Raw genomic sequence first — 13,202 nt, 5'->3', positions numbered from 1 at the left:
TTGAACAGCAAAAACTGATTTTGACAAACAATGTTTAAGTTTTTTGTTTTGTTCAATAAATGACTATAAGGGACCAACAGGTCAAGATGTAGCCTGAGAAGGAAGGAAGGGTCTACCACCTTTTGTTTTTTTGCTATACCTTCTAAAACTATTGCAAAAAATCGCGATTTTTTACACTTTGACCTCGTTTTCCCCAAAATCTGGACTGACTTTATACTTACTAATTCGTAATCAGCACAAAAAAGTCTATCAAAAAAAACTTTAACTTTGTCGCTCCAAAATCAGTGTTGCCCTGTATAAGCTTTCCACAGAACAAAATGAGCATTGTTATTATTTGATCGTGCTATTCAATCGTGAGTTACAAATTACCATGTTTTGCAACAGTCGACAACTGGAATTTTTTGAATATTGGCCTGCTCTTTCGTCATTTATTCCACTATGTGGCCGTCGAAAGGTTTCTTCGCAGTTCGTTGTTTCAATATTTACTCGGAAAAACGTATGGGGCGAGAAAACCGTACATTAAACCCAGCAAAACGTGTCTGTCTGTCCTTCCGTTCGTTTGCGCTACAACTCCTGAAAAATTGAGATACGTCAATAAAATTTAGTAAGTAGGGTTGCCCTTTATCCACGGTAGGTTGGTATTGAAAATGGACAAAATCGTACAATGCAAAAACTACAATATTTTCACAAATACAGGATCCAAATTGTTGAAAGTAGAAACGTGACATGGCGCAGTAATATAATAATATTCCACCATGGGAATATGAAGTAGAATTTTGGCATATAATAAGACCTATGAAATTTTTGGAAAATAGGAGTGAGCGGTACAACTAATCATGAAATGCTGTACCTATTTAATACCTTTACCAATCCCCACCAAACTCAGTGCGAATATTGCTTAGAGTTTCACTAAGGCCCTTATAGTTACGGTGACCATCCGTTCTGTTTTTTGCCGGACCGTACTGTTATTTAAAGGTCTGTCCTGCGTAGTTTTTCAAAACAGAAAACCCCCAAAATGTTCTGATTTTTTCCAAGTGTCCTGCCTTTGTCCCGCATTTTCTTCGATATTTTAAAATTAACTTTTCCTAATCGAAATAAAAGCAGTGTAAGTTGGTTTTGAAGATTCAACTAGTCAATGCGTTCTTAATATTGTACGGATATGGACAATGGGTGACGAGAAATTGAAGACCAGCATCAAATATATTGATAACACTGTTCTACAAATTTTGAGGTAATCGCTTAAGAAAAAAAAAATATTTTCCAAGCCGATTTTCTTTTCAAACAAGCGTTTTCGTAATTTTTTCGAAAAAAGTGTTTTTGGTACATTTCGGACCTATTCGTCAATGTCTCATGAAAAAATTATCCAATCAACATAAGCGACCTACAAAAGTATGTATATTACTTTGCCGATTTCCATGAAAATTATTAGTGTTACAAGCGAAAAATTGAAATTTCAATCATTTTCTTTTTACAGTAAATGAAACTCTGATGAGAAATGTAGATGTTACGGAACACAGTCTGCACAAAAAATATATATTTTTGCAAAGAGCCCATCAATACCTTTCGAACTGTTGGTCGTTTCATGAGATATTGAGGAATAACTGAAAAAGTACTAAAAATACGTTTTTCGAACAAATCTCGAAAACACTTCCTTGAAACGACCCAAAGTTTGCCTAAAAAAATTTGCTTTACAGAGGTTCATATTTCGTGTAAAGTAATATGTAATATGCCTTGTTATAATTATGTAAATATTCATTTATAAAAGATTAATACCAATGAAGCAAATGTGATTTATGTTTAAAGTTTAAAATTGGATTAATAATTAAGAAATATACCATCTTCGTTATTTGAATAGCGCATCCTTTTAATACTTAGTAGGTACAGTTTTCGTTTTGTTTGTTTAATATTCATTAACTTTTTATAAAAATATAGCATATTCTACCTCTACATCCCATTTTAAAATTTTTTGAAAATTAAAAAAAAATAAACATAGGGGCGACAATTTTTTTTGTTGACGGTGCTGCGCATTTTCTTCCATATAAAAATTTTGTCAAGCATACTTTGTATGGTAAAAAATCAAAAAAAAGGGTACGCTGCTATTCAAATGACGAGGAATGTATATATGTAGTATATTTTTGTTATTTTTATACAACGCAATTATATGTAGGTACATTTTTTAGAAAAATTGTCCTGCATTTTCAAAATATATTTGTGGTCACCGTACTTATAGTAGAACACCACAACAGCTTTTCAGGCTTTCAATAGCTGAATTGTGTAGCTGAAAGTCTTAAAAGCGCCAAAATGCCTTAAAGGCTTGTTGTGGGGTTGCACTCTAATAAACCAGTTGAACATTGGGCCTGTTCGAGGCATGTTATAAAAGCGGCATTACTGCCGTACTGATGAAAAATGACAACATTGTTGCAACTGCCCAACTGATAATACATTGCTAGAAATTCACTCATAACGCGCAACACTGCGGTTGTGATTGCAACTCGAACAAGCCCATTATTGAAATCAGGAAAGACCCACGCCCACTTCCCATGTAACGGTAATTTACAGAAATACGAAAACTGCAATAAATTAGTAAGTACATAAGCTAATTCGCTCTAAATCGATATACTATGCAATGACCTCTTAGCAGAAAAAGATACAAAGGAAAGTTTTTGGGAAATGGGCGTGGCACCGCACACCAACACCTACATGCATATGTGTATCTCGGTAACCGGTTCATCAATTTTTACCAAACTCGGTACAGTTGAAAATTTTAGAAATCGGACTAAAATAACGCCCACTTGCCATATAATGGTTTATTTCAGAAATACGAAAACTCCAATATTTCAATAGCAAAAGCATCCAACTTACAACAATATCTTAACAAGAAACAAGAATATAGATTTTTCGAAAATGGGCGTGGCACTACCCACTTATGACCAACTAAGTGTAAATCGATAACCACTTTATCGATTTCCACCAAACTCGGTCCAATTACTCTGAGGAAATAAAATAACAAGTTGATAGTTGTTTGCCAGAAAAAGTACGTAACAATCTAAGCAAAAAAATAAGTGCTTGCAAACAACAAAGAATGCCTGCTTTTTTTTTGGTTTATGGAAATTCCACTTAAGTGGCAGTCCATGGTCAAATATGAATGCTCAATCGCAAGATTATTTTTGTATGAACTTAATTTTACGCCGGACTTTGCTTTATCTTATTGCATTAATTTAAGCTCATCTCAGCTGCAGGTTAAGCACATCAAAGTTACTAAACTAAGCAGAACTAAAGCAAAAATCAACTCCAACGTTTTTAATATTGATGTTTGTTTATTATATTGATCTTTATTTATTATGTATGTATTTACAGTAGCTTTACACACAGACACAATAATAATAATAATAATAAATTATAGTTAGAATTATGTTGTTATATGTTTGTTTTATGATAGCTTAAATTTGTTTTGCTATATATGAATTTATATTAGACAAAGAAAGCTTGCTGTTTCCATTTCAATTAATAAACATTCAACTATTTAAAAAAAAAACATATATAATATTTTATAGAAAAAACTTGTTTTAAAATCAACAATTACGGAATGTAAATAAAAAAAAAAAATCATTGCAGTTTAAGTTTAAATATATATTTTTAAACGTGTGTAAAATTTAAAAAATTATGACGCCAATCTATAATTAGTGCATTTTAATTTCGCTTCTTTATGTATTTGCGTTTCCCACTCTTTTAAAAAGTTATCTAAATTTTTGTTTATTTCTTATCCCCTTCTCACATAATACTTTTTCCATCCATCCTTTCCTACTCTTTTGATAAAAAAAAGTAATGTGTAAATTCACTTAAATGAAAGAAGGAAACTCAAAAACTCATAAACTCTTTCGAAGTCCTAAATTTATTATTAATTTATTATTTATGTATTTAACGTTGCTTGGAGCAAATTCTATTTTACACCCATACACATTTGGCGACAATTAACGCACATTTTGCACACTATTTCTGTGTATATTTAGGTATACTTAGATATAAGTTAATATATGTAATTCGTTATGTGTTATTAACTACAACCTCGACCGAAAATTTGCTTTTTTTCCTCTCCCTATGGCTGGCCATAGAGCATCTCCGAGCCAGGCGGTATTGAACTAGGGTCAACGCTAGCATTGAAATAACTCGCTGGTGAGGCAAAAACATTTGTCATCGCTGGTTGATTCATTACCTCTGCACGTCCAGTGGCCGTCGCCAAATTATAAGGATTAGTAATGTATTCCTGATAGATATCGGTCTCGCCACTTTGTTGTTGCAGTGCTGAGTACTGCAGTGTAGGTGGCGCAGAAAAGTTTTGTATAATGGCAGGATTCTGTTGTTGCATCGCAAGGTACTGACCACTTGCGAAGAAAGTATGTTGAGTGTTCATTGGCACATTATCGACCGCCTTTGCGTCAGCAGGCTGTTGTTGTTGGTGCTGCTGCTGTTGAACGTGCTGTTGTTGTGGCGTTAGCTCTGCTTCATCAGCTACGAGTGCTGAGGCGGATTTATGGCCGCCAAGCGAATGTTGATTGTATAAAGAGTGCTGTTGTTGCTGCTGGAGTAACAGCTGCTGCTGGTGCTGCTGTTGTGGCGTGGCTGTCGAAGCAACAGCGTAATCTGGATATTGGTGGTGCAGCTGCAGTTGTGGTTCATGATTTTGCTGTTGTGATGGTTCAACATTTGCGCTGGCTTCTGCCGGCGGCGTTTCCGGTAACTCAATAGAGAATGAATAACTGCTGTAAATATTAGTTTGCAAACTATTGTTCTCAATAACCGATTGTTGATTCAACGATAAGTGAGTTGGCGACAGGTCCTGCGTCTGACTATCAGTTGTTTGGATGCCGGATAATAGAGGAGTGTCATTAACTAAATCAGGTAAACTGGCTGGTGAGCTGATGGTAGCTGATGCTGATGGAGCAGGTAAAGAAACTGGAGATGTTTCAAGTGGGGGCCCCACGGACGCGCTTTCAGCCGCCGACTCAGATATGGGTTTTGCCACAATGGTGGGCACAGGGCGTACTAACATTGGTGTATCGCCCAACAGCAATAACGGATTGGTGGTGATGGGTGAAGCTGCTAGAGAGTGACGCGGGGATGTTGCTTCCAGAGTGTGACGCTGCGCACTTGTCAACTGCAAGTTATTCAATAGAATTATTTAAAAGAATTAACAACTATATATTTTGTGTATACTAACCAGCTCAGCAGAGTTGGGTCGCTGCGTATAAGCTACTTCCGTGATACCATTTGGCGCATTCGCCGACCGCTTATCGACTGGTAGAACCAGTGGTGTAGGTGGCAGCAGCACCGGCTGTGCGTATGTTTTCAGTAGTTCTGTTGATTTAATTGGAGAAATGTCGTTAGGTGAGGTTATACTTTCAGCTGGGGGTATTGGTGGTGGTTGAGGTGATGCGGCGGCATTGGTCACAGACATCACTTGAGCACGCTTATCTGCAAGAGTGAATGTGGGAGAAAGGGGCGTGAGTATGTCAACGACAATTGTCATAAGAAATGTAAAAAGTGAACAAGAGAAGAAAACACAACTAATATCGAAGGCGTCTTTACTAGAGACTTTCTAAACATAAAATTGAAAGGCAATTGTTTTCTATGAAGCTGACAACAAAATGCTACTATGATGCCGGTATACCCTACACCACAAATTAGAAAATAAACGGCAATATCCAATCACAAACGTTTCCAAATCAAGCCGAAATCGTACAACTTGTTTTTGGTGCCTTGGTAATTTATTGTGCAGATTCATAAATTTTTTCAATGGTTTTCGAATCAAATCGATATTGAAAACCGATAAGAATATCACTATTGTTTCAAAATACCTTCCTTCCTTCGATTTGCAATTATTCACCTGATTTTTCTAAATTTTCGCTGAATGGTATTTGGACCTGTCTCAAAATTAGGCGGAATTGAAACCTGATTTTCATGTCGACCGACTTCTTTCACTTCGCTACTGAAACCATGCCAATTACTTGCTAAATCGGCTCTTAATAAACTAATTTGATTGTAATTTTGAAGGTGACACTCTATTTCGGATATAAGAGGTTTTCTCCATAATTATGTAAGCCTCAACAATACCGTCTTGCTATGTTAACATTACCTTCATCATGAAACAGTTCCTCCTTGATGTTCGGCAAAAAATTCGCCAATACGCTTCCATGTCAACTCCCACCGCGGTAGCTGCAGGGTGCCGTCATCATTATGGAAAACGCGCACCGAGTGCATCACCAGCAGCATGTTTTTCAGTATTTCCTGCATCTGCTCAGACAGCAGATCCGAGCCCACTTTCATAAATCTCTCAATATACTCCAGTATGTCAACCCAAAGCTCGTTAAAGGCCGTTCCCAATTCTATCAGCGGTGTGAGGTGATGCAAAAACACCTTCGACATAATGGTGGCCGTGCGTATGCGCGACTCCTCTAACAGTACAATGTCCAAATGCGCCACAGATGCGCACTCAGGCAGCAATTCATTGAGCAACGGGAATAATACCTGCTGGAAACACGACGCCCATTCGGCGCCAGACAGAGTCTGCAAGTCATGCACCAGCAAAGCGCGTTGCTGCAAGCAGGATATGGCATAAGTGCGCACCTCGCGTCGTCGATCCATGGCTAGGCGTGCGATACCCTGAAGCAGTGGGCACCAACCTTGCGCCCACAGCGCCGAACATTGTGGCACCGCGCACTCTTCCTCCGCCCACCAACGAAAGATCTGCGCCGTGCGCGTATATAACGTATACATAAGGTCAATCAACTGTATGGAGAGCGTTTCATAGCGCTGACGCAAGTCCTCCTCCTTCGGATCACCGCCGCGCTGATCCTGCACATAGTGATCGCCCCCGGTATTTGCTTTACGGAGCGCATCACGTTCGCCACGTTTTCCCACTGCCTTACGGCGTTGCGCAGCGGCATTGGCGGCAGCTGTATTTGACTTCGACGTTAGCTCAGCTTCGAAACGGCGGCGCTGTGCGATACCACCATCGCGACAACACTCAACAAAAGTGCGTATGCAGCGCACGCACGACTCGAAATTGTAGGGCGTGATGTGAGCAACATTGCGCACGATAAACGCAAGCGAGTCCCAACATTTGAAAAGCGCAATGGGCGAGTGTTCGCCTAGTTTGCAGTTGTAGATGAGTGGCGATAATGCTAGCATTGGTACGGGAGCGGGCAAAGATCCAGCGATCGGTGGAGATTGGGGGCTAAAAGTTGACACAATTCATTAATATATCAGTAAAAGTATGAAATTCAAATTTATTACCGCGACTGCGTTGACAAATCGCTATCCTTGTTTACCAAAATCCAGTTTTCCGCAGTTGGACTCGACGGATATGGACTGCTCATATTCATATGAGTTTGCTCTTGTTGTTTATGTTGCTGTGACTGCTGCTGTGATTTTACACTGGCCTCCGTGTCCGAGTTATAGCCACGATCAGGTAAACCTGAATCTTCTTCGCTGCTCAGTGTGCCATCCGAATGCGCGACATTAATCAACTCAAGCGGCAACTGTGGCAAAAAGGTGTCAACAATTTCTGGTGGCACCGCACCGGCTCCAACGCATTCCAATATAGTAAATATTATCTGCCAATCCTGCTCCGAGTGTATATTCTGTGCTGAAGTTTTAAGCAACTCGTAAACTCCAGTGGAAATCTGACGGGAAATGCGCAATATAACTGGCGCTTTCAGTGTGAGCAGCATTTTAAGCGATTGCAGCACAATGGGACACAGCTCCTCGTTGCGCATCAAATAGATGGCCAACTTCAGAACAGCTACAATGCTGCGATTGAGCAGGTATTCATAATCATAGGTCGTAGCGCCAATCAAAAGCAGGTAGATGCGGTCGCGCACATCCGGCCACAAATGCACCATGCGGTCGCGATTTTGTATAACTATTTTAACTAACAACTCCGTCCAGAAAACAACAACGTCTTCGCTATACAGTGCACCCTCTTCGAATTTATGCGAAGTAGGTGGCTTGACCAACGCCAAGATATTTTTGAGCAGCTCTTGCAGTGAATCCAACTGCACAAACCTCGATTCTTGTATCATCTGATCCAATTGACATTCTTTTATACACTTCTTGCCCATCTTTATGAACTCCTGTTCTTCGTAGGTGGGCTCGCGTTGGCCCTCCGATGAAAGATAAGAATAGAGACTAGAGAATAGGCCTGCCTCTTGCTTCTGGCTGGGTTTCACTAACTTCAACTGTGTTTTACCACTCTCCTCACAGAAATCCTCCACCTCAATCAAAGATTTTGGCAGCAATTTTAAGCGGAATAATTGTAAGAATAATTCCAGTATGTGCTTCCAACCTTCACGCAGGCAATCACCATAATCATGCACCAGCGCGAAGACAGTGCGCATTGCGGACTGTGCCTTTGCATTAAAACCGAAATTAACTGATTGTGTGATTTCGTTGTTGGACACAGTGGGAGCCTCCGGCTGAGATAGATTCGAAAGTGTAGTGAATTTGCAAAGTGTCAGGATGAGCGCATCGAAATTAGCGTGCAAATTGTAGTGGGCCGCAATGGCAGCGCACTTGGTGAAGCCTGAAAGAAGAAGTATGAGATTATTTCAAAGTTCAAATACGCATAAATTTTAAGGGCTGGGCTACTTACCACACAATATACGCTGGTGGCTTTGCTCTGAGCTCTTGTCAAACATAAAGCTTAGCGCACTTAATGAAGCACCCCATAGCAGGTTGAACACCTCCAAATCATAGGCAGAGTCCTGCACATATTTGAAGACACCGTCTGGCCCAACGCCACGTCGCAACAGCACCTTCCACAAGTAATTCTCGCGTACCAGACCCGTCTGCTCGGCTGGCATAACAATTTCTTCATTTCTTTAATGTATAAAACATGAATTAATACCAATAATCAAAATCTAGCAGTTACACTCACTTTATCGCATTAAAAACGTTCGAAAGCATTTCCTGATCAAAGTCCACTCCGCCGTTCAGGCCACGCAAGTTTTTCAGGAAGTCCTCCTGTGTCATAGGCACATTTAGACGCTTCGCATTTGAATTGTGCTGATCCATATTCAACATTATTATGGCATAAGCCAAACTGAAAGCTGCATCGGTATTGGCAAAAGGCTCGTTGTTTTGTTTCTGCAAGATAATCAAATAAAACCCTAACCTATATGAAATCGATAATCAAAGGCAGCGCACACTCACATGCCAGTGATCGGCGAAATGTTCAAGCACAAGGAAAATAAGCGGTGCTTCACCCGGTAAACGGAAAGTTTCCAAATATAAGCGCAGCGCTTGGTCCACCCGCAAGCCAGCAAAATCGAAGGAGTCCACGAAATTCATTAAAATCTTCGAATCGACATTTTTCTTTTTCGAAATGTACTCGCCAATCATTTTCTTGTCAAGTCCGGGATTTTCGCGCAGAAACAAAGCCACTTCCATAGGATCGAGCTGGGCACTCAATATGCCATGCTCCTGCAAGTATTGTATGCCCTTATCGGGCCGTTGATTGAACAACTCTGTGCCCTGTGACAGCACACGCTTCTTCTCCTTCACATTTGCTAGGTACTCGCGAGTTAGGCCTACGTTGGCAACGCCACCAGCACCTATGCGTAAACGCGACGAGCTATTGATAAATTTGGAAATATTCTCCACAACCGATTTATTATCATCGTTGTTGCCATCGATTATGATGCCCTCAAGTTCGGAGTTGTGACGCGAATGGCGGCTAGTTGAGGTCATTCCCACGCCCGAATTGCCGTCATCCTCATTATTTATATTCTTCGACGCAATACAATTTTGCTCAATATTTTCGATAACTGAAGTCAGTGTGTCTAAAGAGATTATGTGTGTGCTATAAACAGCATTCGTAGCGGAGAGAGTGTACTTGGAGAGCAGATTAACAAGACCCTCAAATAGGTCGGTGCAGTACAAATCGCAGTCGTAGTTGATGTAGAGTTCTGATACGAAACCAGGTATGCGCCACAACTGTAAAAGATTGTCCAGTGCGAGCTCGCGCATTTCATAAGGGGTTTTGGGGCTATCGCTGGCGATGATCTCCGATAGCTTCTTTAGGTAAGCTTCCATTTGGAATTTCAAATGACCGCGCAGCGATTCAAATAGCAGAAAGCAAAGTTGTAGATCTGCTGCAAAAATTGTTAAACGTTCGGAGTTCATTAGCTGAAAGAAAAATGAAAATTAGTTATGTTCGTTATATGGCAGCTCCGTCTATACACTTACTGCGAACAAATTTCTGCACAAGTCATCTTTTACCAACTCCAGTAGCGTGTCGTATTTGCCAATGTTATCTGCACCCACTTTAAAAGCCATTGTGAGCAAACTCAAACCCATATGTATCATGGTATCAGTATTCTGCTTGTCTAATGGATTACACAAGAGTATTAGAAAACGAAACAGCTCCTGTATGCATGGCAGGCCATAGGGCTGCAATGACGCAGCTCCTTCGGACCCATCCAACGAGTTTTGCTGCGTAAAACGCACGCCCACTGAATTTATATATTCACTGCTGCCACCACCGTTCGCCTGCAATGCTTGCTCCTCGCTATCTGTGGCTTCGACAGCTTGCTGCCCTGTTGCAGTCAGGGGCTGCGCTTGCGCATCAACTGATGTGCCATCTGCATTCTCGCCAAACTGTTCTGCGCATATAGTAGGCTCTGTGCTACCCTCAGTGTCCGCAGCGCCCTGTGTTGTGGTAGGTGTCTGCGTAATTTTTCCCTGCATATCGAGTATATTGCCTGCCGGTGTTGCTGGCGTAGTGGCCAAAGGCGGAGCTTTTAGGTGTAGCACTTGCAAGTGAGGAGTCGGTGGATCCACTGGACCCGCTGCTGATAATTTTCGCTCTAACTCTGACTTCGCTGCATCTACGCCAGTCTTCGGCGGTGGGGCATGAGTTGCTTTCACTGGTTTTTTTCGCTGTTTATTTTTGTTTTGATCCATAGCAGAAGCTAGCATCTGAAATTTGCGTAAAACATTGGCCGCATTTCGATCTTCGGAGAATTGTGGTAGACGCATGAAGAGGAGCCATACCATATCTTTGAGCGCTTTTTTGGCATAACGACGCAACAGTTCATTGAGGCGGGGTTCAAAACATATCTTAAAGCAGCTCAGCATTACTTCGCAAACCGCTTCATTGCTTAGTACCGACCCCTCAGGTGAACGCATAAGAGTGTGTAGAACTTCGACTACGCAAAATAGGGTAACGCCGTCCGAGGACTGATCGGTACCCATGAAACGGGCATGTGTAACCGCATCGACAATGTTCTCGACAGTTAAGGCGAGGTTTGTTGAGGTGGGGTCTGAGAAAAAATATTGAGAAAATTGAATATGTATGAATGTGCATATGTCGCTAATTTTTTTATTCTTTTTTCATTTAAAAATTATCAAACATAATTTATTATTTGCTACGAATTCCACATTCGTTATCTTATGACCCTATTATGTATGGCGACTGATTGCTGATGGGCGGCCATATACTAAAATTCGCATTACGTATAGCAACCGGCTACTAACTGTCGGTGATTGAGTCTAGTAGCGCAATTTTCTGTTTCCCGCGTATGACGATTTGGTTATTTGCGTACATAAATTCTTAAACACGATGGAGCAACGTTGCCAGTTACTTTGAAATGTACATTTCAAAAAAGTAAACTAGGATGTTATTATTAACTTCTGGGCCCTTTTTGTATTTTTCAGTTTTATTTAAACCACTTACCAATTAATCCCGATGAAAGAAATTCATTAATCGCTTCCAGCGCCAGACTAGTAACCGCACCTGTTGTCTCATCTGTTCGTATCACCTCCAAGAAGGGCGCCAAAAAAACGTTGGGTTCTATTAACCTTAAATCTTCAACACTCTTTAAAATCTCTTTAAGGTTAATAAACAGTTTCATTAAACCATCTTTTTCCTCGTCCTACACAAAATGAAACAAACAAAAATTAAATTACAATTACGCACAACATATGTTCCAGAAAAGTGACCTATACTTAGCATATGCATATGTATCTACATACATTAAGGTAATTATGTACGTAAGCACTCAGCACACTTACCACGTAAGCTGACGAGTTCCAGCGCGAACCTCGCCGCATCGCAGTCATCAGCGTGGACATTTGCTCGCGCACCACAAATATTCCATTGCCAGGTAATGTCATTTTGTAAGATTTTACTTTTGGTTTGTATAAGATTTTCCTTGTCGGCCACGGTTTCAACCGCAGCATAGGCGCAAACACACACACGTACTTGTTTATCTATCACTGCTACTTCAAATATATTGTTAAACTGCTAGTAATTACGTTGCCAATCCTCTACTGCAATATGCCATTTATTTCTTCAATAGCATTATGCATTTCTAAGGGAATTTATATTAAATATGCACAGTTTTTCCACGCAACCACGACAATTTTTTTACTCAATAGCAAATAAGTGATGACGTTTCGTTAATAGGATTGACTTGACAGCTGTTTATTGATGTATTCAATTGGAATGTAATTGCCCATGGTGAAAAGTAGAGATGGTTAACTCAGCACTGACCGGAGCTATTGAGCAGACTCCCAGCAGGGTACATCTGGCTCAAGAATGATAGAATATATTCTCTCCACCGTGCATCTGTCTGACATTTGATTGGCTGATCTTAGAGTAAATCACTCAGATCGTGCGTTTAAAATTAGTTTAAACCCCGGCCGTGCACTGAAAAACTAGCCCTCAGAGTAAAGAATGAAAACAGGGCGAATTTATACAAACTTGTGTTATTGGCGAATTTAGATTTTCGCCGCGATACTTCTTCACGTCAAAATGATGTGTTTGTTGGAAACAAGGCGTATTCATATTACAACAAACAAATGATTTTGACATTAAGAAGTACTATATTCACCATTACCACCACAAACAAGAGAAAATTGGGAAAAATTAGGCTGTGTTGCTTCGTCATCAGAGTGTCATAGCTCAAAGGTGCTACCACACTGAGCTGACTCATTAAAAGGAGCTTAAGCCATTGAGTTAACTCGCTAAAATTCAATTAGGGGATTCTCTTAAAATCGTAAGGCCTCAAACCGTGTAAGGGCAGTTTTTCATTGGACGGCCGTGGTTTAAACGCTGTTGTTGTTGTTGTTGTAGCGGCTACTAAGCCCCGTTCGGGACGGTTCATCCATCATCGTTGTCGTCTATTTCAGCTAAGGGGAGG

The 13,202-nt window shown here is 40.5% G+C and overlaps 1 protein-coding gene across 1 annotated transcript; it reads right to left on the bottom strand.

Moving 5' to 3' along the window:
* Positions 1-3,589: 3,589 nt before the first annotated feature.
* LOC118745008 (Golgi-specific brefeldin A-resistance guanine nucleotide exchange factor 1) lies at positions 3,590-12,557 on the bottom strand. Its single transcript, XM_036478505.1, is given in 11 exon segments — positions 3,590-5,155; positions 5,219-5,472; positions 6,134-6,173; positions 6,175-7,234; positions 7,294-8,581; positions 8,651-8,877; positions 8,936-9,144; positions 9,211-10,185; positions 10,246-11,321; positions 11,735-11,933; positions 12,073-12,557. Coding segments are annotated over 11 exon segments (6,555 nt in total). The 5' UTR covers positions 12,241-12,557; the 3' UTR covers positions 3,590-4,096.
* Positions 12,558-13,202: the final 645 nt, after the last annotated feature.

The sequence above is a fragment of the Rhagoletis pomonella genome, unplaced genomic scaffold (genome assembly GCF_013731165.1).
Source record: "Rhagoletis pomonella isolate Grant_MI unplaced genomic scaffold, Rhpom_1.0 Rhpom_scaffold_00008, whole genome shotgun sequence".
NCBI lineage: Eukaryota > Metazoa > Arthropoda > Insecta > Diptera > Tephritidae > Rhagoletis > Rhagoletis pomonella.
The sequence above is the reverse complement of the archived record's forward strand: the minus strand, read 5'-3'. Positions and strand labels throughout refer to the sequence as shown.